General features: G+C 34.1%; 5 protein-coding genes across 26 annotated transcripts in view; 2 read left to right on the top strand and 3 right to left on the bottom strand.

Annotated features, from left to right (window-relative positions):
* The first annotated feature begins 600 nt into the window (after nt 1–600).
* On the top strand, nt 601–5,875 carry RSG7 (regulator of G-protein signaling 7). 8 transcript variants are annotated; one of them, XR_016138379.1, is made up of 13 exons: nt 734–874; nt 2,201–2,449; nt 2,721–2,817; nt 3,006–3,056; nt 3,155–3,310; nt 3,593–3,816; nt 3,943–4,169; nt 4,414–4,527; nt 4,639–4,764; nt 4,910–5,096; nt 5,176–5,330; nt 5,403–5,495; nt 5,591–5,632. XR_016138379.1 is itself a non-coding variant. In XM_011635279.2 (13 exons), exons 1-13 carry the CDS (start codon nt 848–850, stop codon nt 5,654–5,656), a joined length of 1,542 nt encoding a protein of 513 aa, XP_011633581.2. In that variant the 5' UTR covers nt 734–847; the 3' UTR covers nt 5,657–5,875. The 8 variants fall into 8 exon arrangements, 6 of the variants coding, with proteins under 6 accessions (XP_011633580.2, XP_011633581.2, XP_011633577.2 ...); XR_016138378.1 differs by having other exon boundaries at nt 5,211–5,330; nt 5,591–5,631; XM_011635279.2 differs by lacking the exon at nt 5,176–5,330 and having other exon boundaries at nt 3,943–4,015; nt 4,091–4,169; nt 5,591–5,875.
* Nucleotides 5,511–19,493, bottom strand: LOC105424823 (monocarboxylate transporter 12). Its single transcript, XM_089072937.1, has 6 exons — nt 18,756–19,493; nt 16,733–18,258; nt 10,677–10,954; nt 10,302–10,428; nt 9,772–9,951; nt 5,511–9,160 (listed from the first exon to the last, which is right to left on the bottom strand). The coding sequence occupies exons 2-6, from the start codon at nt 16,759–16,761 to the stop codon at nt 7,918–7,920; spliced, it is 1,857 nt and encodes a 618-aa protein (XP_088929063.1). The 5' UTR covers nt 16,762–18,258; nt 18,756–19,493; the 3' UTR covers nt 5,511–7,917.
* Nucleotides 19,494–20,609: 1,116 nt separating this feature from the next.
* Nucleotides 20,610–24,812, bottom strand: Ras64B (ras-like protein 2). Its single transcript, XM_011635273.3, has 4 exons — nt 24,483–24,812; nt 23,638–23,725; nt 23,217–23,428; nt 20,610–23,117 (listed from the first exon to the last, which is right to left on the bottom strand). The coding sequence occupies exons 1-4, from the start codon at nt 24,585–24,587 to the stop codon at nt 22,923–22,925; spliced, it is 600 nt and encodes a 199-aa protein (XP_011633575.1). The 5' UTR covers nt 24,588–24,812; the 3' UTR covers nt 20,610–22,922.
* Nucleotides 24,813–24,938: 126 nt separating this feature from the next.
* LOC105424819 (PAT complex subunit Asterix) lies at nt 24,939–25,961 on the top strand. Its single transcript, XM_011635272.3, has 2 exons — nt 24,939–25,203; nt 25,432–25,961. The coding sequence occupies exon 2, from the start codon at nt 25,441–25,443 to the stop codon at nt 25,771–25,773; it is 333 nt and encodes a 110-aa protein (XP_011633574.1). The 5' UTR covers nt 24,939–25,203; nt 25,432–25,440; the 3' UTR covers nt 25,774–25,961.
* inaE (inactivation no afterpotential E) overlaps nt 25,945–27,685 on the bottom strand; it is a 38,683-nt gene continuing 36,942 nt past the window's right edge. For all 15 annotated transcript variants that reach the window (XM_089072923.1, XM_089072924.1, XM_089072921.1 and 12 more), the window contains one exon: nt 25,945–27,675. In XM_089072923.1, coding sequence (XP_088929049.1) covers nt 27,400–27,675 — 276 coding nt within the window. In that variant the 3' untranslated portion in view covers nt 25,945–27,399. The remainder of the gene's footprint in view (nt 27,676–27,685) is intronic.

Below are 27,685 nucleotides of genomic sequence, written 5' to 3'. Positions count from 1 at the left end.
TAAATAAATAAATAAATAAATAAAGATATGTGTGTGTGGATGTGTGGGTGTGGATGTGTGAGTGTACGTGTGAGGTGTGTGTGTGTGTGGTGTGTGTGTGTGTGTGTGTGTGTGTGTGTGTGTATATATATATTTATTATAAAACATGCTAAAATATTTGTTTTTTTAAATATTCTTCACACTCTATCGTCATATTCTAAACTAATAAAATTGATATAATGTAATGAAAACATAAGCAATAAGGCTATATACACATTTTCTGAAAATTTTTTATGATTTCCAAGAATCATGATTCCTACAAAAATTCTAAATTTTGAAAATCGAAATGATACCAGGAGAACATAATTGACAAGGAGATAGCGTTATCTTTGATTCCGAGAATTTTCTGCAATTTCCGAGAATCGCGGTTTCAAGAATTTTAAAATTTAAAAACTTGAAAAATCGACAAAGTATCAGGAGACTATAATCGATAAGGAAGTTGCATCTATAAATTTCAATTAATTTGTTTATATATGTTGTTGGCTTTGAAAATGTAAAACATGTGTTTCCAAATTAAAGGTAGAAGCTGAAAATCGAGTATTTGCGCCTTCAGTAGAACGTTGTGCTTCGGCGCGGGACGCAGTCGCGTCTCGTTTATCGACTAGTTGTTCCCGGCGCCGTTCAACCACGGGATTTCGATCCTCACCCTGGCACGAGACCAAAACGACATTCGAAACCTGCGCACTTGCAGCTCCGGCGTAAGGACAGTCAATCTAACGTATCCCCTTAGAAAACTCGAGCCGCTGCGTAGAACATGAAAGGGGCGCGCGCACGCCTTCATCCCCTACTATCTTGACCTGTTCTTCGCATGGGTCAACACGCGAACCATCGAGAGGTGCGATTAGATCGTAAATGCGACTGCTCTTTCCCTCGTTTCTATCCCTCTCTGTGTTTATATCGAAGATGTGGAAGTCGATAATTAGTTCGCGTTTGAGGCTTTGCTTCTTTATGAAGTGCAAAGAGATATGAACTTGTATAACTTGTATTTGATTAGATTCATCTAGGAGTTTCTTCGATCAGTCTTGGTTACAAATATGACGATTGTTTATTGTTCTCCGAAGAGGGTGCTTCGTGTTGTGTGATGCACAGTGAAAGAGTTATCGGCGCGACTCGCTGTCGAGAAAATGCTGTAAACTCGAGATATTTTTGAGATTATTTTGATATCGCTGTCGTCGTGTTTCAAGCGAAAAAAAAATAAAGAATTTTTTGAGAAATATGTCTCGTATAAATTGACGGTGTTTATGAATACAATGAGGGACGATGCATCGATAGGTTTTGTGCTAGGCAGCGCGTGAATTTCACGCAATTTAAGAACAGATTGGATCAAAGTGTTACAATTGAGGTAGGTCTACGAGCTGAATATAGAAAAGTATCGATCTCAGATATTTGTTTTTTTTTTTTTTTTTTTTTTGGTTAATACTTTTATTTTGTGGATGATCATAATTTTTAATTAACCGGTATTAATAATCCGTATAATAATGAAGCGTAGCTTGTGCGCATTGTGCTTTTCACTCTTTCCTTTTCTGCGCTCTTCTATCCGATGTCTATAAGATTGACGTATGAGAGACAATATCTTACCAATATCCCCTTCACAACCACACTCTCCCGAGTATCCGATGGTAGCAAGAAGGGATGAAATGTGTGAAAAGGACTACATTGATAGATACTGTCTCATGTGCCAATCTTGGATAACACCATTTTACAATTCAACAACTTTATCAATCTTCTGACATATATGGTGGAGAAAAAGTCAACTAAAGAATTGGAGAACGTGATGAATAACTAAAATAAATTCACATCAGGTTTACGAAACAAGCTTTATATCGTTAATTAGATAATTGGTCGCTGGGATCGATGTCGTGGAAATTTTACTCACGCGAGAAAAATTGCGCAAGAATATATATATATATATGTATTAAGGGTACATCGAGAATTTTATATACGATATCAATATGTTCCACAAACGATACGTTACTACACACCATATTTGATATATTGTTAATCTAAAAAAAAATTGTTAAATTTAGCGTAAAATAAAAAACTTGATGAAAATTATCAGATATCGTGATAACGATTTACACTTCAATTATTCAGAATTCTACTTATTCTACTTAATTCTATTTATTGCAACGCTTTTAACTTTGAAATCAACGTTGTATAGGAACGTTGTATCTCACTTAGAGTGGATATGGTAACTATGAACTCCGAAAAATCGGCATGTCGCCGAAAACCTGTAGAGAAAAGTAGCAGCAGCAGCAGCAAGAAAACGACCGAGCATATCGAAGAAGTAGATAAAAAGGATGAGGATGCTCACGCGAATGATTCCCCGGATTTATCTCCCAACACTCCCACATATAACGTCACTGCCTCTTGCGCCGAAGATACCCCTAATTACCTTGTCTACAAAAAGGTATTGTCACGAATGAAAAATGTTATGCGAGCGATAGAAACATTGAACATGCATTAAATATATCAAACAAATTGGAAGGATTCAATATTAATGAAATTTGTCTTGAAAAAATATCTATTTGACTTTAGCACAATTTAAATTATTCTCAACTTATTATTATTTCTTGAATAATCATTTTTTGAATAATTTTTGTTGACATTTTGTTCATTGCTTACGTTAATTTTTGGATATCGCTCTTTTACATAAAATAAAAATTGTACTATTCTTTTAGATGGAATCGATTGTAGAAAAGATGTTGGATGAATTTACCGGTGTACCCGTAAAAACAGTTAAGACTTTCATGACGAAGACGCCGTCTGTTTTTACAGGTAGAAGCAAAAACACAGGATGTCATAGGCATAACTTTTTATTATAAATTTACAATAAAATAAAATTAAAATGAAAATATAATTTCCTTATCCTTACAAGCTTTTTTCAAAATATAAGTTAATATTAGCGATTTTAATTGGAAATTATAATCATAATAAATGATAATCATATATAATTTATATTTTAGGTACAGATCTCATAGCATGGATGATGAAGAGCATGGATATAGATGATCAAGGTAAGGATATTTAGTTTTCCGATTAAATTTTAATTTTTATTTGCAAATAACGTGGTATAATCTGTATAATGAAGCGCGTAATACATTTTTATATTCAGAGGCTCTTCATGTGGCTCATCTTATGGCATCTCACGGATATTTTTTTCCTATCGACGATCACTGCCTTACCGTAAAGAATGACAACACATTCTACAGGTTTCAAACACCGTATTTCTGGCCATCGAATTGTTGGGAACCCGAAAATACTGATTATGGTATAAAAGAATATTGATATTTAATATTATGTAATATTATATTGTTAATATGATCTGTCATTTATTTCGTACATGTAATAATTAATGATGAAAACAAATTCAATAAATATAAAAATTGGCAAGTTATTTATTTATTCTGTTTAAAAATAAATTGATTAAGAAGTAATGCTTTCTTATTAAAATCTTGATTTTATCAGTTTATATCTAATTTTATATATACTTATTCTTTTCGTAATTGTATTATGATACACCCGTTGGTGCGTACTACGTTAAATGTTACAGCTGTCTATTTATGCAAAAGGACGATGCAGAACAAAACGCGCTTGGAATTGGCGGACTATGAGGCAGAGAACCTGGCTAGATTGCAAAAGATGTTTTCGCGAAAATGGGAATTTATTTTTATGCAGGCGGAAGCACAAAGCAAAGTCGACAAGAAGAGAGATAAGTTGGAAAGAAAAGTCCTGGATAGCCAAGAGAGAGCCTTCTGGGATGTACATCGGCCAATGGTACGGTTTTTAATAATACATTTTTAGAATAATAAACTACATATATATTTTCTTGCTGATCAAACATCGAAAAAGGAATATTTTTATCGAAGGAATATCAATTCTCATAATTAAATTATATTTCAGCCTGGATGTGTAAATACCACGGAATTGGATATTAAGAAAGCTTGTCGTAGTTACAAATCTGTCATACAACCAAGTAAGCATTTGCATCTGGGAGTCGCGGGTGGTAAAATATCACCATCTGTAGAATCGAGTGCGACCTCATCGATAGAATTTTTGCAGAAGGAGATCGAGACTCTCAAAGATAGACTGGACAAGCCTGTCATCAAGGTCTCGAAAGTAGCCGAAGCGTATGTCAATAGAATTATCTGTTTTATCAAAATAAATTAAAGGATACATATATATATTTGTATTATGTTTCCAAATATGTATATTGCAAACGTTTGTTAAAGCTAACATCGAGATTTAACAAATCGAGTTAAAGTGTGTTTATATAGTGTGTTTGATAATGTTATATTTAAATTTCATTAAATGCATATGTTAAATGCATATGTTAAATGCATTTATAGGCTAATCAATATGCGATATTTTTAGATTGATTGGATACTTTGAACAATACATGGAGTACGATCCCTTTTTCACCCAACCCGAGCTCACAAATCCATGGATATCCGATAGCCCAGAAATGTGGGAGCAGGAAAAATTAGCGTAAGTATAATAATATCACGATAAAAACAAAAAAAGTTGTTCGACAAACTTTGACTGATTATACGTTACAATAAATATTATGTGTATGTGCGTATATTTACGGATGTGTAGGAAAGAAATATCCACGAGAAGAGTAAGGAGATGGGCGTTCAGCCTTCAAGAACTCCTACAAGATCCCGTTGGTAGAGAACAATTTATACGCTTTTTAGATAAGGAATTTAGCGGTGAAAATCTCAAGTACGTATAGCAACTCTATTGTCTCTTAAGTTTGTTTTTCGTTAGATTTTTTCTATTTGTATTTATAAACTTTGATTTATATCTACACATATAATACGATATTGAATTTGCATCAGGGAGACGAGATCATTTATGATATGTGCAGATTTTGGGAAACCGTTCAGGAATTGAAAACTTTACCGCAGAAAGACGTCCAGATAAAAGTCGAAGAGATATGGCGTGAATTCTTGGACACGGACGCGAGCTGTCCCATTAACGTCGATTCTCGATCTTATGAAATTACCAAAAAACATCTTGAAAAGCCGGACCAATGGTGTTTCGACGTTGCTGCGGTACAAATTTAATTTATATTAATTATTTAATTATATTATATATAAAAGAGTCAAACTAATTGCAAAAATAAAAATTTAGAATAATTATTAAACTTCTATCTATTTTGATCAAAGATGAGGAACAGAAAATTATTCGGAACAAATTGTTCAAAATGAATACTACTAAGCGACTGAGTTGATCCATTTTCCATAAATTAATATGTATATATATATATACACACACACACATACAGAGTAAGACATATAAGACATATACTATCTTATCACTTTACATTTTATATTTTAATTATTATTATTTTCTTTTAGGCTCATGTATATCACCTGATGAAGAGCGACAGTTATTCGAGATATTTACGCTCGGAAATGTATAAAGACTATCTTAATGGATCCAAGAAAAAGGTACACTTCATAAAATCATTACAAGAATTTGAAATCTATTATTGTTGTCATTTAAATCACAGGATTAACAAGAGCTTTTGTTTCTAACATTTCAGACTTCTGTAAAAGGCATTCGTTCTATCGTCTCCTTCACAGGACGAAGAGACACAGCAACTTCGTAACCTGCCACTTTCTAATGCTTCTTAATAATATTGTACATCTCTACTTATTATAATTCTATTTTCTTTTGTCTCTATCAAAACTGCACAAAGCTGACAAGAAAAGTAGAAGATCTAAAAAAGTGCTTTCTATTTAGTTTTATCTTACGTTATCGAAAATTAAATGTAATTAAATACTTTATACCAATAATATACGATAATCATAAATTGCTTAAAATCTTATCAAGAAATCGCATGATTTTCGAATCTATTACAATAAAGGATTGATTACATATCAATTCTTGCATTTGTCCAATATTTTATTTTATTATTTATGACTTTATCATTATAATTTCTCATTATTAATTTTAAATTATACACTTTGTTATAATTTTTATTTCAAATATCATTTATATAAATGATTTAAAGATCCAAAAATTTAGAAAAAGATAACATATTAAATTTTGCTAACAAAAAATTATTTAAAGTTCTAAAGATATAGCCGAGATAAAATATATCGGAAATAGTATTTTCGTAATATATATCCATACACGCTTATTTTATTATCAAAACATTTAATATTGCAGCATACTTTTGGGCAATTTTTAATTAGTAGAAATAATGCGTGTAAATAATGCGTTTTCTCAATTCATGAGATTAGATATATAAAATCAATTAAATCGAGGAATTAGAGGAGTATTAGAATAATATAAATCATGCAATAAATTAATTGTACAATTAATACAGATAGGGATTATGTATCTTATGTATCTTCAAGAGAATTGAGCAACAGACACGCACAGACATGTACAGAAATATATTTTGCATACAGTTCTATGCAACATTAATCAAAATTTAAACTTATAAAAACTTACTATCATCTATTGTCCTTTTATTTTTCTTCAAATTAATATACCTTTATATTCGCATTCGACAGATGCAAAACTTGTATCAAAAAAATCACAGAACTAAATTAAAAAAACTAAGAATTATCAATAAAATCAAATAAAGAAAAGGCATTTATTATTTATTTATTCTAGTTAAAATATTTCTTTGCCTTCTATTTTTCTGTATGCTTACGGCACCGACATCTTCAATTTTTTCTGAAATTATTTTCAGTTATTACCTCATTTCAATTTAAACAATGCGAATAAAAAGAATAAAAAAGAAAAGACGAAAGGAGAAACGTTAATTGAAATTCGTATAAAATATTTAAAAAGATTTATATCGATATAATCTTCATCTATATCTTGATCTATATTATATATTTATATTATATATCATTACACATGTCCGACTATTCAACATTTAGTATAATCAAATATTTATTGCCACTGTATGATTGAATAACTAAATGTCTCTAACTGAATGTTAACATGATTCAAGTACTAGAAACTTTCCTGATCACTTTGGCACAAAGTCGTCTAATGGAACTCCTGTACGTACATGTATGTTCTTAATCTATGTCAACATCTAATATTTTCAATACTTATTTGTAAATTTATAGATAATTCTCAATAATATTACTTTGTTACTGGCAGTAAAAATTATTTTTTAAAATAAGCTTATGTTAATAATGTAGACTGTCGAGCAATAATTGTTTGATATATGCACGTTCCAGAAAGACTCGTAGAAATCAGAAGATACTCATTAATATTATTAAAATGTTAATATCGCATTGTCGCATATTTTATACAAAATATTCATTTTTGGGGATAGTATAAAATTTATTACTAGTACACGTAATATATTCTATTAATGAATATTTGCGAACAAATATTCACAAAAATTAATCACCAACACGAAAGTACAAAAAGTTATGTCTTCAATGACAGCCATGCAATTTATACAAGCCTTCATTACATAACAATTTATATAGTAATCTAGTAATGCAATAATGGCACGAATTGCGAAAAATATTTGTCGTGATAATAAATGTCTGCTGTGCAGATAGCTGTGCAGATACACGGTCGTGCTGGATTTATGAAAAGCTCGATATGTTTAATATTAGATAATTTTACGAGTTTTCTCAAATTTTTTTCTAGACCACAAATATCTTGTAAAATATAAATGTTAAATTCTCCTAGAAATGTACAACAATTCAAGTATTTGTTGCTTTATAGTTTAAAAGTACCTAAGAATGTTATCGGATCTCTTCTCGGATCACAAGATCCATCGTAAGAAAGAAACCATCGTAATTGTAATATATAGAGTCTTTTATAAGACATTCACTTAAATCGATTCATTAGAAAATCTTCGAGATGCCGCATCCTATATCATTTTACTTATATCGCTTCTACATCTTTCTTATTGTTTCTTTTAATGAGTGGCACTACCGCCCAGAGTGCGGTACCCAAAATCAAAATGATTCCGAAGGCTAAGAAGATCGGCTTATAAGACAACACATTCTCAAAAATGACCCCGCAAACTGGCGGTCCGACGAGCTGCAATACGCCATTAACGAACAGTGATATTCCATAAGATGAGCTGAGCTTCTCCGTTCCCAACATGTCCGCGAGAATAACCGTCGTGATACCGATGTACATGCCCGATGATAGACCAAAAAGACCGCAGAAGAATGACAGCATAGTGTAACTGGTTGCCATCGGTAGCAACGCCAAAGCGATCCCGCTAGTGCCGAGTCCACCCACGAAATAATAATACTTGGGTACAAAATCGATGTCAGATAAGGATGCACCGCTGATCCTGCCGATCAAATCCAACGCCGAAACTATGGAGAGAAGCAGAGCTGACGAATTCTTATCAAAGCCTTCGGCGATCGCATAAGACGGTAATAGAATCATGAAATTTGTATTGCTGATGGCTGATGTGGAGTTGGAGATGAGGATCACCAAGTAAATGGGATCTCTCAGCACGCTTAGATCGAAAAAGGGCGCTTTCTTGGATTTAACTTCATGTTTCTCTGATGTCTTGATTGATTTCGATCGCACGTCACTCTGTCTAGATTCCTCGACGCGTATCTTACTATCTTCTTTCAGATTTTTCGCAACTTTCGAGAAGTTCAACTGCGACTTATTATTTTCCTCCGTAACAACGCTACCTCGCCGTGATAAATTCTGCGTATCGTTATTCAAAACATCGCCATCTTCCCTCGTAGGATTCGGACGGATCGTCATGCAAAATTCATTCACATGCGAAATATTCTTCTGCGGAGTCTCCTCCCGACGCGAGTCCTCGTTCTTAACAACGTCGGATCGAAATCTCAAAACTGTATCGTTTTTATAATCCTCTTTTTCAGACTCGTAGAATACCTTCTCGCTGGTCGATTCCATGTTGTGCGAAAGATCCGAAAATTTACACATCGCTTTATCATCATTGAGTTTAACATCTTCTCCCGTTTTTTCAGCAGACTCTTCTTTTCCGCCGATAGGTTCATCGAGAAACAACGCTTCGTTATCGATACCCTCGTCCAGAGGTACGATTTTCATGTGCTGTTCAACCGGATGATACAGAAGACCGCAAACCAACGTGTTCAACGTGATCGCACCCATGATGAGTACAGCTCCTCTGGAATGTGACAATGAAACCTGATTTAAGTAAGGTATGCATCCAGCTTTATTCTTAAGGGCGAGAAAGAAATGTTTGGATAAAATTTCAAATTTGGGTTGCTTGCAATATTTCATTTACATTTAAGTCTTTAGACTCATGGTTTTATTAATGCTTTCTAGATATGTTATTTGTTCTCGAGGACGTTAATTAGGAAAGTATCGTAACTGCGATTTTTCATACAGTACAGTATGGGTATAGTTCTGTCTCTATTATTGAACGCATAGAATACTGGAGGAATTAGAATTTCCGAATTGTGACGAGGCTTCATCATTCGATGTCTGCAAGACCTTTCTTGGAACGAAGGTTTCGACGAAGATTTGCGAAAGGTTTTGTGTCGTGTGGCTTCCCAAGCCGCTTCGAAGTGCACTTCTACTTTCCGATCCCCCGAAAGCAGTTGGAACTATGTATAAAGTCTTTTGTGGAAGCGGTCTCGGTAGAATAGATATCTTGTTCTCGAACCGGAGCCGAGAGGAACATCTGAATAATCGACATTTGTTTTTCTAACAATAGCTCCTCTATGTTCTCTTAAGTAGACATTATCAGAGCTATAGAATTTCTTAGTAAATTACCTGTATCCGAAGCAGTCCAAAAGATATTGCAGTAACGGTGGTAGCACTATAGTGCCGATGGCGCTACCGGAAATGCATAGACCGTTCGCCACCCCCCGTAGCTTCTCAAAGTATTGCGTAACGATATAAACTGTCGGTGGGAATGATAATCCAGCCCCAATTCCGACCATAAGTCCATAACTATAAAAAAAGAATAAGTCATTTTATAAAAGTTTATAACAAGTTTTATAGAAATTTTAATAATATAAATCTTGTAATGCAAGAAAGTTTCATGTAGCGTTTTAGCATATATTATATTATATGTTTACTCTAAATATTACGCAGAACGGATTTTATCAGTTCGCAGAAGTTGTGTAATGCACGTAAATCAAGCAGTCCTTTCGTCTTAAGTGCTTCAACAACCGGCTTTGTTACACAACATTTCGGCAAAGTTTCGTCACAGTGATTATTAAAATCAAAACTGTTAACAGTTATGTTTGCCTATTCACTTGCGATGCCTCTTGAACGTCAATCGACAAAAAAAATCATACCTAACGTAAAGATAAGTAACTGAATTGGCAAAGTAGCTCAGCATCATCCCGCTGGCCGCAAAGGTGCCACCGATGAGAGTTACCGTTTTGTAGGAATACTTGGTCGACAGGATACTAGATAAAGGACCTGTAAAATATTTCATGCTATATTTTTATGAGATATATTATACTATGTAACGTTCTTATTTCTATACTCTATAAATATACAAGAAAGCGAAATTTCATCCATAAAATAAATTTTTATATATATATAACTACAAATAAAATAGAAATTTAATCACAAAGTGTATATATATATATATAGTTTAACTAGTACGATAAAGAAACATAATTAAAAATTAGAAATCAGCAATTAAAATATTTTTGTAGAATTACCTAACGAGCTGTACAGAAAGTAGCATAATGCCGGCATCCAGGAGGCCGCCGTGGAAGACGCCTTGAAAACGTGTAAAAACTCGACGAAAAGTACGCCGAAGGACTTGACGGTGCCCGGGATGAGAAAGTTGACAACGAGAGCAGAAAAGAGGACCACCCAGCCCCATCCACCATCCGGTGGGATCATTTTCGTTTTCCTCGTTTTCCTCTTCATCGACATGTTTTTTCCTACTACTACGGTGCATTGGGGTCGCGTGCAAGTCCCGTGCGATTCTCGGCTGCAAATGTTCAAAAGGGGACATCGTTACGCGTGGATTATAATAGATACTTTCTGCCTTCCGTCGCCGTGAAGGTAAGAGAAAGATTATTATCGTCGTTAAGGCACAGATCAGCCTAGAGCACCGTCCTTGACGCGATCACGCTCTTTCATAACAGTAGTTATAGGGGGAATCGACAACGTTCGATGAAATCATCGACGTTGTCGCGAGATTGCGGACTATCCTATCATATTTCCCGCGAGAAGACAATCTTGCAAAAATTTTGCATCTTTGAAAATCTAATCGTGAATATTTCTAACTTCTCTTCTCCTCGTTCGCGGTATCTATCTCACGTTGTTTATCACGACGCAAACAAAGTGGACGGTGGAATAACACGTTTCCTTCGTATAACAGTCCGCTTATTGGCCGCACGCTTTCCCAGAAGGATTTTCTTTTTACACTCGGCCGCGTGCGACCGAGCTTCGCGCGTTCACCTGTGCGCACGCATGGAATATATATACGATTTTCATTGGAATCTACGTTCATTGGAATCGTAACGTATACGTGTTCCCGGTTACCATTCACGATCGTACACGCGAACGCGAAAAGAGAAAAAAAAACTCCCGCCTGTGTGTACCAACGCGCGACGAGTTTGGAATAATTAATCTTTTGCTTTATTCCTAAACGCACAGAGATTTATATTTGATTTAAAAGAAAAAAAAAAAATTTCCATCGCGTGTGGAAGAGGACAGAGTACGTATTAATCTGCGCATGTCGGAAATCTACAGGCAGGATTATGTAGGATGAAAGTCGTTAAACAAGACTCTCGTGACTCTCCGCTGTCATATCCTTCCACTTCGATAGAAAGCACGCGTCAGGAGATCTTGAAATTAAATTGAAATTTTGAAAGTCGGAAAACAGTCAAAAGCTGTGAGAAATTTAAATTACAAAATTTCTTTTATATTGTGAATCTATTTGAACCTACTCTCGAACTAAGATATGATATTTCCGTCATTCTTATCTAAAGATTTAAAGCTGTATACCCCAACCGTGATGTTAAACGTAACAAATTATTTCATTATCTTCGTGTTGTCTTTTTTATACATTTATGTATCAATCGATGAGTAAAAGTGGCAATGGTTCTACAATCCTCAATCAAATATCGAGAAAACACTCTGTTTATAATTAGAAAAGCAAATTATGTTTTTATTATTAGTAATTTTTATTGTTAGTCTCGTTTGGAAAATTTTGAGCAAATGAGAATACTTTTGCTTAGGTGTCAAAATATCTGTTTGAAGTTAAAGAAAAAGTTCGATTCTTAAATGGTATTTCCTTTATATTATGATTTTGTATCAATAAGCGAATCTGACACCTATCATTTTTTTGCGAAACGCTGTTTATGACGATTAACGTGCCGATATGAACGTGAAAATGTAATAATAAACGATAAAAATAAAATATTTAGCGGTACTCACATACACCACGTATACGTCTCGTCTCGATTCGCGTCTTTGTCGTATTAATTAGCATCTCGACGACGAGCACGTTACGTTCGTATCGCACAATCATGGTCGCGCTTGAGTACCATTCCTGACGGATACTCTGCGTGTTACGCGACTATCGTGTGGCGGGTAGTCATTAATTTAGAATTACGACTATTATGTGCCTTCTAAATTTGAACTTTTCATCATGTCTCATATCTGTTCCCTAATTTAGCTGACAATTACTGGAAGCGTAGTGGAAGTTTGACAATTTAATGGAAGTCTAACGGGAGTCCACGAAAAGGACAAGGTAAATGGAAATTTAACTCGGGCTTGGTCGCAAACGTGGACAGATATATTATTTGCCGAATTGATTAAACCGTCTAATAAAACGTCTATGCGTAATGTAAAATTTCACACAGCCTCTGATATCATGACACAGCCTCTGATATCGATCTATGAAATATGATATCGATCAAATGCTTTAATAAAAATTAAAAAAAATTTTCTCTTGCAAATACTTTGCATTAGCTTCATTCATTAAAGTATCGGTATTAATTTAAAGTTTAATGAATTAAAACTTTGAGCAAAATCTGAGAAATATAAACTTTTCGAATATTTTTAATTTTCCCGATTCTCAAAGTGATGATGCGGATCTCGCTGACTGATAAGGATCATCCGCGTTTGCATATTTGCGCCTTCGTTTCAAAGTGAGCGTTGTGACAGTAGTAGTAGTAGTAGCAGCAGTAGTAGTAGTAGTAGTAGTAGTAGTAGTAGTAATAGTAGTAATAGTAGTAGTAGTAGTAGTAGTAGTAGTAGTAGTAGTAGTAGTAGTAGTAGTAGTAGTAGTAGTAGTAGTAGTAGTAGTAGTAGTAGTAGTAGTAGTAGTAGTAGTAGTAGTAGTAGTAGTAGTAGTAGTAGTAGTAGTAGTAGTAGTAGTAGTAGTAGTAGTAGTAGTAGTAGTAGTAGTAGTAGTAGTAGTAGTAGTAGTAGTAGTAGTAGTAGTAGTAGTAGTAGTAGTAGTAGTAGTAGTAGTAGTAGTAGTAGTAGTAGTAGTAGTAGTAGTAGTAGTAGTAGTAGTAGTAGTAGTAGTAGTAGTAGTAGTAGTAGTAGTAGTAGTAGTAGTAGTAGTAGTAGTAGTAGTAGTAGTAGTAGTAGTAGTAGTAGTAGTAGTAGTAGTAGTAGTAGTAGTAGTAGTAGTAGTAGTAGTAGTAGTAGTAGTAGTAGTAGTAGTACGACGCAACGGTGAGAAAAGTCCCGTAATCGGCTTAACACTACGTTACAAGTAGGCACATCGCTCGCCAAGTACCACGCCTGTGGATACCTATGAATGATTCCATTTACTACGGATGCGTAAAACGCTCGGACGCGCTCGCAAACGCGCGCGTCGATCGCCAGATCGTCGCACGGTTCTCCGCTCCGCGATTCGCGTGGAGAACGATTGACCTCGCGAGATCTCTCGTATTAATAACGTTTTTAAAAATGCTACTCATATGTAAATGGTACGCGAGTCGTGACTCGATGATACAAGTCGTCGAACACGAGTAGTTTCCTGATGCGCCATTCTCAGGACTTTTAAACGAGGAGAAGAACAATCGTTATAAAAAGAAATCGTTAGACTCTGCTAGACTCGTTTCTTTCCTTTTGGACTCTCGCTCAGATCTTGTCAAATTTAAATCCCTCGAATCTTTCACAACGTTTCCATAAACGAATTACAATAATCGAATAAAAAATCGGACGATATAAGGAAAGTAAAAGATGAAAAATTAATAATCGCGATAGAATTTATAACAAACATTTTCCAGAACGTTTGCTGCCAAGTGAATAAATAACTGGTTCTATTAATACATTCTTAAGGCCGAAAGTTTTAATATGAATGTATCATTACGCGCTAAAGGTTAATGTAACGCTATTGAAGCCAAAAATGTAATGTCTTCGAAAAATTTTTTGAGTTTTCCAATTAATTATATCACTTTTACATTTAATCAAGACAATTGAAAAATTATCATTTAATTTTTTGATGTAAAAACAAAAAAAATTATATTAAAGGTCATTAGAAATTATCTAATTATTTTTTAAGTCACATGTCAAAATTATTCATATATTCTCAAAAACATTATCTTTTTTCAAATGAATTGATTAAATATTGACAATTATATATGATATTTGTTCAATAAGTTTAAAGCGATAATAGCTTTGGTGATGGAAGCTATTTAAAATCATAGTCGAGTATAAGTATGTTGTCATTCTATATTCATTCATTAAGCATTGAGCTATGTATGTATTTAATGAGTATTAATAGTACATAATTCATCTCGCAACCTATTCGTATAAGAAAAGAATTGCAGAACAATATTATCGAGATTAGCTTACACATAACAAAATTATAAAGTTACTTGTAACTTTTGTAAAATAACAATATTTTATTAAATAATATTATACAAAATTATCAAGAAGACAGCTGCAAATTTTTCTTTTATAAATTGTTATAACAACTGTTATTTAACAAGCAAATTATATATTGTATTTTGCAATAAATACTGCAACTCTTACGGCGAAGCAACGCAGAGGATTCTCAAGATATTTTATTTTTGTACAAGCATAGCTCAATATTCATTCAGGAAAAAAAAAACCAGCAATGACGCATAAAGTGGAGTCGCGTTAAATAATTTTACGTTCAAATTTTACTTGATATTTATGTGATATTGGATTTTACGGGCTTTACGTACAAATACTACTATGAATCGCCGTGTATATATGCGTATAGTTATTAATTTAAGGTGTTCTGTCGTCACAGCATACGTGAGTAACTCGAGATAGCGTGGGCAATTCACATCTCGGCGGTAACAAACGGCACGCTCGTTAACGTTCAAGCGCCTTGAAGCATTACGATGAATTAATATCCGTAAACAGAATCCGAAAGGAGAAATACGTTCCGATAACGGGTGGATGTTAAATATACACGTGTACGTATACGCACGCGGAAAGACTGAAAGAAGCGTTAACCGGTAGTCATCCCTTATTAAAGGATTAACACGTCCCACGTTTTCTTCCGCCATATATGTATACGTTTCGCATACATTACTGGCAAATATGATTTTTAAACTACTTTCGTTTTTTGAGGGGAAATTAAATGCCAGAGAGAACATGCTCGATTAACAGCTACGCTCTGTATATATATATATATATATATATATATATATATATATATATATGCGTATGATTAAAAACAAAAACGAAATACGTAGAATCTCATTTCTAAATGACGCATGTTGTTTTTGGCAAAGTTGTTTGTTATTGATGAAAGATGCGCATTACGTACTCTTTGCTAGAGTGTTTATATCAAGCCGCTAATTGACATTAAACCAATTTCATCGGAATCAATTTACCTATCCCTTTATTCCTCCTAACACACCGAATATAAAAAAAGATTCTATTCTTAAGCAAAATAAAATTTTGTTTATTTCTCAATTTCAATTTCTCTTATTTCTTTTATCTCGTTGAAATAAAATTTTACAGTACAAATAACCGACTTTTATGCTTCCTTGCGAACTATTCGTATTACATAGGACATATAAAGGTTTCACCTATTAATTGCAAAAATTTATGTATTTTCGTGCACGTGTCTATCCATTCGTTTTTCAAGTTGCGCGTAGATGCAGGAAATATAATAATACGCTGACGACAAACGATATCATGCATAAAATGTAACATATACATTAATAAACAATGACATATGTTTCCATCTAAATCAAGCATATATAAGAGATTGCATGACGTGAAACACGCGATATGCAAGGTTACCAATCTAATAGCATTGGCCAACAAGCCAATCTATAACATTCTTTTTGTATTTCTTGAATAAAACTTGAACTTTTTTCTAAAATCTAGTCCCATTAATAATATTTTATCTCTGAGTATATAACAGTGTTAAAGTAACATGTTTTTAAAATGTAGTATAAATCATTTCCATAAAGATAAAAAAGTTCAAGAATTTAAGAAATGATCAAAGTAACCCTTTTTAAACTTTAGTTAATAAAAAAATAGCAGAAATTAATCTTAGATATAGTCTACAAATTGGGAGAGAGATTCAACATTAGTAAAAAGATCTCAGATTAAAAATTCATCAAATTCACAATATGTATAGTCCAACAATTTAAAGAGATGTAAAGAGATGTTTAAACAATATTTAGCATCTTAAGACAAGTCAAGTCATTTGTGCGTTAAAAATCTGCAATTTTAGTCATTTGATTGATAAAGGGAGCACTGTTTGCCCAACCAATTCATCCGAAAGCAATAATAATAATTACGCACTGACCTGGTAGACATTTCCTCTGGTTTCGACATCTCTTCTTCTCACCGCTAGTGGTGGTGGAGGAAGGATGGAGGTGGCGGGTAGCTCAATCACCCGCAAAGAACTTCTCTTTCTTTCTCTCTCTCTCTCTCTCTCTCTCGCTTTGTAGAAGGGCAACGGGAAGCAGGATGCTCATCGGACGTTCGCTATCATCCTGTGTCTTGGACTAGACTGCACACTGGCACCAGAGAACCCGTTTCACTCCCTCTTCTTTTTTCCTCAGCTCTCCTCGAACCGGCGCAGGAACACCCGAAGGTTACCCTCGACTTTTATCGTACCAAAACGGTCACCATGCCGTGCCATTATAAGACTGGTGTACACCACGGTGTACACGTACGGTGTGCACGTAAGGATTGTTTTCTTAGAGCTGGCTGACTGGCTGATCGAACGGCTGGCTGGCTGGCTGGCTGGCTGGCTGGCTGGCTGGCTGGCTGGCTGGCAGGCTGGCTGACTGGCTGGCTAGTTGGCCCGTCCGACTGGCTGGCAATACCGACTTTTAACTGAGCTACCACACGGAGGTACACCGCGGCGAGACTATAAGGTGGAGACAGGTCGAGTAACGTGATCCAACGCGCGATCACCGAGAGGGTGGGAGATTTCTTCCACCGCAAGCACAACCACCGCTTGCTCAGCTCCCACCATTGCGTGCTATCGACAATGCAGTTGTCGCGAAGCGATGTGATTCCCAAAAAAGATTTTATATCCATTTTTATACATAATGTAAACGTAAATTATTTTTAATATCAATTTAATTTCTTTTTATCTTTCTTCAGGTCTAAGAATTAAAAAAAAAAAAAAGAAAAGAATAAATCAAAGCGAGACTAATTCAGTTGACATTTGTAGAAATAAATATTAGGTATCGCAAACATTTGACGCAATTTCGAAGCTACTCGTTGTACATTTTCAAGGATTTTCAAAGATGTTGCGCGCGAGCCGCAAGGATGTATCGTGACAATCTTTTGTTTAAAATTCTATTTCCATTGTAATCAAATAAACATGATGGAGAATAGGAAGAAACTATTATACATGATAAATGTACAGGGTGTTGCCAGCTCGTTATACAATTGTTGTGTTAATTTACATCATTGACAAGGTAACTCATCATCGGCAGACATCGTGAAAATTTGTCATATTTATTTCTATAAATTATTGTCATTATGATGCCAACAATTTATATCCTGAGACGAAGTTAGAATACAGAGCTTTCCCGCTTCTCTTCTTCCTTCAAAGGCGAATCCTGCTCTTTCTTTTAGGCAACGACCTTTTTCCTCCGTCTCTGTGTGTGCGCGCTTCTTGGTGCATCTTCTGCTTCCCTCCTTGCTCGGCAAGTCTGGCTCTTGGGATCGTCATTCTGCAGGTTCGTATCATTAGTTTTTATTTTGCCATGGTACCGTGCTATTTTTATCCCACGGTATACTCCTCCTCCTTTCTTCCTCTTCATCTTCTTCTTCTTCGTCCTTCGTCCTTCTTCGCTCGTCCTCGAAGACTACCTGCGCGCACGAAGTTATTATTGTACGGAACTTAAGTCCAAGGAACTCTCAAAGCGGAATGGAGCAAAAATCCAAGGGGTCCTTGATCGAGAAGTTCAAAGAACTGAATTCGGCATTAATAGTTTTACGATATCACAATTCATCGATGTATATTTATAAGTAGCTTACTATTTTTTAAGTTTTAAATCAATATATGTTAGGATAATTCCCTATTCTCCCCTCCTTTCTTTATTTACGTTGAAAGACAAATGGCGGAACATTTTAATTACAATAATGCGTGAAAAATAAAAGAAAAGACATTTTTCTTCTTCCCGTCCTTTTAAATGAATGAGGAAATATACTGTGTCTATTACATTTAATTTCAACGCCAGCGTTTTCTCGATCGGTTTCTACGATTGATGCTGCGCGCATGCGCGCGCGCGCGCGGAGGGGTATTCTCGCGCTTCTCTCGCTTCGCTTTTTTTTTTTTTTTTTTTTTTTTTAACAGCGTAGCATACCTTTCACTATCTCGCAGCCTTCCACGATTCCAATACGACTATTAGTATAATGTTTTCCATCGTACTTGCATCGCTTTTCGCGAGTACACGGATTTACATGACGCAGCGTCGCCGCAACCTGACTTATGCACGTATGCGCGCATATTCAAGCCTAAGCAAAAGCACTAACTCAAGAAACTGGTTTTCTCCTCGCGGAATACTCGAGTCGCGCGCGGCGAACAAAGAAGGCGGCATTGATTGCCAGAGATTACGGTAAAAGTTCGCACTCTGGTTTTCGCTCTTTTTCCTCTTTTTCCGGTTTCAACGTGCTCGAGAAAGGGAAAAGATTTATCGAACGCATCGTATCTTCGCGACGTGACATCGCTCGCATACTTGAACAAAAGAAATCGCAGATCTTGCGTTTTCGCCACTTCCTGTATACAAGGAATGTATACAATGAAAAGAATACAATCTAAATCAATAAATGCCGCTGTATATATCGTAAAACTCGCATATCGAGGTGACGATTCTAAAGCAAATGATTATTTCAATCTCTTCGGTGCGTTAATGGATTCTACAGAAAAATGTACCGTTATGGCGACCTTGCCACTAATGGTAAACTTGCCGTTGGACAAGAGAATTACCATGTCTTAAAATAAAAATAAAAAAAAAAAAAAAAAAGAATTGTATGCGTATAGAAATAATAGTTTTCTACGTCTTATAATTTCTTACGATTCGTTTAAAGTCCAAGGGAACCATCAAGCGATATATACGTAATATAAAAAATGTATGATCTTTGTAACGCCAAATACAAGAAACGAAACAAAAATTTAAATTTAAATCAATCCAAAATAAAGCTTAAATTTAGAGACCAATGATTATTTAAGAATCTGCTGAAACTTGAACGGAATAATTTCAAAAAAAAATTTTCAAATATTATTTAAATATAATTATAATTATTATCATATAAATTATTTTGCGAATATACTAGTAGCAATATAATAGCAATGATAGAAGAAGCCGCGACAATATTTATGATAGTTATGGCCATCCAGCGTGACTGAGAAGTAATTGCGTGGCGTCAATATTAGCCCGCTCTGGTCAAGAATAGCCCCGGTGGGAATCCTGTCTGACCACCTTGCCCCCCACGATCGGTCAGCGTTCAAATTAGGGTGAATGTGCCGTTGTAAAGACGTTATATTATCATTATTCGATTATCGACTAATCATATCATGACGCGGTCGTTGTTAATTGACACGTTTTGTTACGCGATCCGCATATCAAATAATCGCGTATCATTTAAATCTTAAATTGAATAATCGTGAATGAAACGAGATTACCTTTTTCACTATACAATATTTTATTCCTGGGAATGTGGAAATGTGAAAAATTCTGGAAATTTTAAATAACGCCATTTCCTTGCCAATTATATATGTTCTTCCGATTTATAGCGCAATTTCAAAAACTTTAATTTTAATGATTCGGATTCCCGAATATCCAAAGATTATATAAATATTAAAAAAAAATCAATCTAAATAACTTAAAGATATTTCGAATTGTTTTATAAATCAAAGATGTCTTAAAATGTAAAACAAATGTCTTTCTCGTAGTTCCATTATACCTTTCTGAAATTCATGTATGTATCATCGACATTATTTAAAATGTCAAAGTAGCGACATCTTTCCATAACTCTATGAAATTTTAAAGCGATTGATTTATATCTTTCAAATAACCCATTGTTGATAAACTTATTGATTACAGCATAAAAAATCTTACGATTCTATATGATAAATACAAATGTTTTGATAAACAAAACACCAAACATACAATACATTCAAAAATAAAATAATGTCAGTAGATTGAGAATAAAGAAAATAAAATAACAATTAATTTATATTCATATTATTCGGTTTACAGAAGTTATTTAACAAACACAGACTGAATTTCACTGTCAGTCCATTCTATAGACATTATTTTTTACAAACATATAAATATACTCAATTATAAAAATAAATGGAATTTTTTATTCAATTCTTGAAGTTTTGCAAATAATTACAAAAAATATTTCACAAAATTTTGTAATTATCAGAAAATTTGTTGTTGTTTTATAGTTATCTATTATTATTTGATACATCATTAAAAGCTAATATTATTATTAGTATTATTATTAGTACATTTCGGAATCACCAGCAATAAGTTGAATCTTTGCGAAACATGTTAAAAAAGTCAAACAAGCTAAAAATATTCCTCGTTGTTGGTGAAACCGAAATTAGCTATATGAACACATTTTCATCTCTCCACAAATATAATTTTTTAATCGTGAACACTACATCGCATTGTTACAAATATCATAAACGGATAAAAACAGATTTATTTAGCTAAAAAAAAATAAAATTTTCATATTTAGAGAAATATTTATCGTAATGCCACAGCAATGCTTATTGATATCCATATTTCTTTTTGAAACAGAGCGTTATAAAAAATTACAATATTAAAATTAATTAAAACATTCAAATTCTATTTTCATAAAAAGCGATAATATTAAATAAAATTACATACATTTAAAGAATAACAGATTTTGGAAGACATTTAATTATGGATATAATAAGAATATGTATATAAATATAGAAACCATTAATGTTATTTCAACGTCCAACTTAGAAGCTAAACGCAATGTGCAATCAGAATTGTAGAGTATATAACATTAAGATATTATTAATTATTAATTAAATACAAGATCGTCTGCATTAAAAATGTTATTGGCCCCATTCTGATTTTATTATTACAACAATTTGCACAAAATTTCAACCACTATTATGTATAAATATAAAGATAATTCTAAACAATTCTCATAAACATAATTTGAATGTAAATAGTATTTGCTTGGTCTACATTAGATAATTCGTTTGGCAATATTACTGCGTTATTTTGATTTTCGCAATTAGACTTTATGACTTAAAGCAAGAATGATTCAGAATGCTGCTAATAATAGAGCAAGAGTATTTTCGACAAGTGCCTAAGTAGAATGTGTTTCAATTCATTATTATAAAATACTAATATTAACTATTGTTTTATCAAATGCTTCGATATTATGTACATCAACACAATATATATTGCCAGCATAATCATTGAATCATATATATAAATAAAAGTAAATCATTTTAATTAATATTTCTAATAAAAATATTTTCTACAAATGAAAAATAATAAGCAAAAACATCCCTATGCGTCATAATTATAATTATCTTCATATACATCTTCTTAGCATATATATGAAACGTTTCCTTTACATTCCAAAACATTGATCGTACAAATATGTCATACAAACTTGCTTTAAAGTAAAACCTATTTTCTTATTTGATGTCCCAAAATTATATGTTTTGTTACAATTTGAGATCATTGATATATCAGACAATCAGTAGCAAACTTTTAAACATTGATTCTAGGACAAATCATATAATGATTGTCTACCATTAAATTCAATTATAGCATAGTATGCTATATATTACTTAGATATATCATCTTAAGCAATATATTGCGTTACAGATAATACAGGTAAATTGTTTTAGCCTATTCAGCAATATTTGTAAACTGTATGTGTTTTCCTGTAAAACTTATTACAAGAATGATTCATTTATATTTATTATTAAGCTTCTAGTTTATGTAAAGCAACAATTAATCTGCCATATATTGTATAAAACAAGTTATTTTTTTTTAAATTCTTTCACTGAGCATTATAAATTAAAAAGGATACAATGGCATTAAAAACAATTAAGATTAATTATGACTGATTTGATTTATCTCACATTTAAAATCTTTTTTCAAACATGTCAGAAATTTTGCAAATTACTTATATGTTATATGTTAATAAAAATGGTTTAAAATGTCATTTACTATCGTAATGATGTTAGAAAACATTTGTGCGTTGATCATTATCAGTACATAGGCACAAATTGGTATTTTATTTGTAAGTAATCAATATCAAAACTGAATCTACATTTTTTTGTTTTAAACATTTTACTTGCATGGAAGCATAAATTATTTCTGACATCACGTATTATAAAAATTCAGATCTTTTTGTGCCATTTTTATCATTTAGCTTATCCTTTTTTCCTTCTGAATTAAAACTCACCATCAAAAAGATAATCCAGTTAATATAAATCATCTGTCAAGATAAATAGTTTGTTATTACAACATGCAACATTTCTTCTTATTCTTCTTATAATTCGGTTTTAGTGGTGGCCGCTCCGACAATTGAAACTTTCTGACAATTCGCACCAACTCATGAAAAGCTTGATCAACGTTCATCCGTAACTTAGCACTGCACTCGATGTATGGAATTTTCAATTGACGGGCCATATTTTGTGCTTCCTCAACTGATACCTGAAATAAAAATTTAAACAGATTAGAAGTTAAAGAAAAAATTAAAGAAAAAAATATATATATGATTATAATTATTATTCTTTTATTAACAATGCTTACACTTCTTTGTTGATCTAAATCTGCTTTATTTCCAACCATCAGCATAGGAAACTCATCTCGATCCTTTACCCGAAGTATCTGCCTGTGAAACTTTAATATCTCATCGAAAGATGAATGATCGGTGACGGCAAACACGAGAAGGAATCCTTCGCCGCTTCTCATGTATTGTTCGCGCATTGCGCTAAACTCTTCTTGGCCAGCAGTGTCCAATACTACAACAAATATCGCATTTGATAGCATTTTCAATTTTTAACTCTTGTTCATGAATCTAGCTCAAGCAAACAAGCATGAATAAACAAACGCGAATGACCGGCTTTATTCAACGAGTATGGAATTGGATTCGTTTGATTAAAAATTGACACAAGCAGAAATACAATTAAATCTTACAAATTAAATTTAAATTAATTCATTCTTTACTCACTGTCGAGTTTGGCTGGCACGTCATCGATAACGCATTGCTTCGTATAAGAATCCTCGATTGTTGGATCATAATCGGTTACGAAATAACTCTGAGAAAAAAATAGTTAGAATACAATATGTAATATATTATTTCATACGTGATATCGCGTGTTAAAATATATCTTCAACAAAGGAAGACATTACTTTTTTTAAATTCAAACGGCACCTAAAATATTTTGTCGATCGTTGATAAAACGCATCGATTATCCGTCGAGCTCGCTTATATTCGTTTAAGAATACCACCGAGCGTATCGCACCTCCCCCCCTTCCCCCATCCTTCTCGCGAAGTATAAACTCGAGGCTTTGCCGGAATCGACGCGCCATGGCGCTGCCGCGTATATGACCATATATGACGATTGCGTACGCGCTATGACATAATGCCTAACCCATCCAACTGTTTGTCTTCCTGACTTGTCGCACGTAATGCGACACGGTGATAACTCGCTCGGGGATTTAACGATTACGCCTACTGTGTTTATCTCACCTTGACTATCTTCTATCGAGAATCTGGCAATGATACGCCAACGACAATCGGAGCTCGGGAGAACATGAGAGACCGCATTTTTCAACAACAAATAGCGAATGTGACGATTTCTCTCGAACTTGAAAATCATAAGAAAACGTGAATTCCATCGAATCTCTACGAGGCCCTTAAAGTTCACGAGAAACTTGAAAGGAAAAACGACATCTCCGCGCATTTCGATCGATCTATCACGGATCATAGGGCATTCGTTTAGAATCTCGATCTCGTAATCGGCCGACGTAAACTAGAAGGACGAATCAATATTGATCAATGTTGAAACTTACTTGGATGAATTGTATCGTGATTGCCGATTTTCCGACACCGCCCCCACCCACGACGACAAGTTTGTAGGTTTGCGCGTAGCTCTGTCTGTCAGCGGCTTTCGACATCTTTTTCTCTCTTTTTCTTTCCTCCTCTCTTTTGTTCTCGCCGTATTTGCTCTCGTTGGCGCCGCACGCGCACGATTAAACGCTCATTCCGCGTGTGTAGATACGATCAACGGCGCCGATACGATGCGGGGGGGAGACGATGTATCGCGCGCGCGCGCGCGCGCGCGGACGCTTTTCGTGACGGCGATCAGTCGACAGCAACAACGGAGCCAAATCTCGAGTCAGCTCGAGTGCGCGGCCTCGGCTAATCACGGACAACCTCGGGAGTTCGCCAGTTCGCCGCTCGTGCTCGCGTGCTCCTTGTCAACTTTTTATGGATAGGATTCTCCCTCTGCTCCGCGACGCAACGATGTGTATGCATGAACGTGTGTGTGTGTGTGTGTGTGTGTGCATACGTAGGTTTTACGGTTTGCGAAACAGCCGTGCGCGGCGCTAAGAGTCAATGCTTTATACTTGTTACGTTCATGGCGTATTCGCTTCATTATTAGGATTATCTTTGCTCCTTTCTACGGAATCGAATGACGAGTGACGTGACGAGTCAATAAACGAAACGCGTGTTTGTGGAATGTGCTAGTCGTTTAAATAAATTCTTATACAGTATTGTTGTAACTTATACGTAAGTATGCCATTAAAAATAATTTATTATTAAAAGATAACTTTTACTAACTCTACATAGTTAAATAAAATCATATATCTTCAGTATATGTCGATTCATAAAAAAATCTACAATTGCGTAATCTTCTCTGAGCTTTAAGAAAGAAAAAAAGTAAATATTGCTCTGAAAATCAATTTTTTCTGAAAAAACAATAATAAGTTACTATTTAGTATATATTTCATATTGCAGACGTTCAAAATGAATAGCTCGATAGATCCAAGACGGCCGGATAAAGAGGTTCGCTACAAGCCACCAGGTTCAAATAATCAAACGCACATGCAGGATGACATGACTCCGGAATACATGAACGTTATAGGAATGATTTTCAGCATGTGTGGTTTAATGATGAGATTGAAATGGTGCTCCTGGGTGGCGCTCTATTGCTCCTGCATCAGTTTCGCTAATACACGAGTTAGTGAAGATGCCAAACAAATCCTCAGCTGCTTCATGCTATCGATATCGGCAGTAGTGATGTCCTATTTGCAAAATCCACAGCCCATGATACCACCGTGGGCGAGTGCCATGCAATGAATTTTTTAAAAATGTATGTTTTGCTTACTTTGTTAACAATTGATCTCTATTTTATACATGTGAGTGCAAAAAAGTTTCAATATTTGAAATGGAGCAATATCTATTGGAGTGAATGATTATTATTAATACTGTACAGAGAAATTTCTTGTAACACGAATGAATAATAATAAATTCATTATAATAATTTATTACCATTTTGTATGCAATATTGAGTCTTGTATTGATAATTTCTAAAAATTATGGTCACTCAATATGCAAATAATTGCATATACACTATATACAGACGCAGCATTTCTTTCGTCGTTTATTTCTTATAAATAGTTTTTTATTACATTAAAATTAATTCTATATTTTAAATTTTTCCTAGGAACACTATCAATATTACAATAAATATTACATTTTCTAAACATATGTTATACTGACTAGAATTTAAATGCCATCTGGTGCTACTTTTTTACATAAGTACAGCGACGTCAAAGCTTTCATTTTTAAGCATATTCTTTAGAGAGATCACATACTTGACAGTCGCATTTTTTTGGACTATATAATCGTGATAGCGTTTCACGAAATATTTTTTTCATTTCTATTAAATGTCATTATTAAACTCGAGTAACTTGATTAGGAAATAATAAAAAAATATCGATAGTTAATTACTCGTGTCATATCGATTTGTACGCTAGAGCACGTTCTACGAACAGTACAAATTATCAAACATTGAATAGAATCTATGATTCGATGAGATTCGATTTTCACTCGTCTACTTCACATTTAGAAATATATAAAAAAACAAGTTTGTATATATTCTTAGTAAATAATATTGGTACAAAATAGGCCGAGCGTGCGCGCTGCTGTTATGTCTTGCATAAGAGAAAGTCATGATTAATTGCAAAAATACATCGTTTCTGGCATTAGACCAATGGAAATAGCTTTTTTTTTTATATGAAACTGAAAAAAAAATAGATAACTATATTACATAATCATGTCGAGTTTCATTAAAGATTAATATTAAAATGATCGGTTAACTATTTAACATTGTCCTTAGGAACATGTGGGATTTTATTCTTTTTATTCATATTTCTAATTAATCACATCTGAACGAGTTTTGTTTAACTGCAATAATCATGATTATTGCAGTACGATTACAAAACATACACGATCATCAATTAAAAACTTTATATCAAAATGACAATTGAAGAAAATATGTCTGGATTTGTAAATTGAAACTGAATGATCCAGATGCGCAAAAGACATAAAAGCATTTTAAAGATATCTTAATTTTTTTGCGTGTCTTTTGAACTGTCGTTTAATTTAATTACCTGAGAAATTCATAGATTAAGAAAGAAGAGCAAGTTAGGAAAGAAGAATTTGGCACACATCCAAACGTCTACTTCTGACCTATTATTATCGTGCCTCATGGTCCTCGAATGATTTTATTTCAATTCGTAAAACTACAGTTCTTTCGCGATAAATATTCCTTCTAGTCAAAACTAAAAAGAGTCAAATCACACACAAGTCACACAAAGTAACCATTATTTTATTCCTTTTACTCCAATTGATTCTTTTGTCAAGTGAAGAAAGTCTTCACAATCACTAACAGTGATCTTCAGAATCATCTAGAATCTATAACTAAACACTGCTTTCTCCTCGTCCCACTAGCGTGATGGGATACACATACTTTTTCCTTTTAGCGTTAAAGAATGGCGAACTGTGTTGACCGGAAGTCGGTGTCGGCGACAAGCCTCGGAGAAGCGGTAACGAGGCGTCACCGCTCATGCCTGCATCGATTCCTTTTTTCCATTCAGCACCTAGATCTGTGGCTGGCGCCATAAGTCCTTTGCACTCTGGTGAACTACGCACGCTGAGAAACACATCGTTGCTGCTATCGCGCTGGCCGGAGGAACTCTGAAAATAC

The sequence above is a fragment of the Pogonomyrmex barbatus genome, unplaced genomic scaffold (assembly GCF_055798465.1).
Source record: "Pogonomyrmex barbatus isolate J1 unplaced genomic scaffold, ASM5579846v1 scaffold14, whole genome shotgun sequence".
NCBI classification, from domain to species: domain Eukaryota; kingdom Metazoa; phylum Arthropoda; class Insecta; order Hymenoptera; family Formicidae; genus Pogonomyrmex; species Pogonomyrmex barbatus.
The sequence above is the reverse complement of the archived record's forward strand: the minus strand, read 5'-3'. Positions and strand labels throughout refer to the sequence as shown.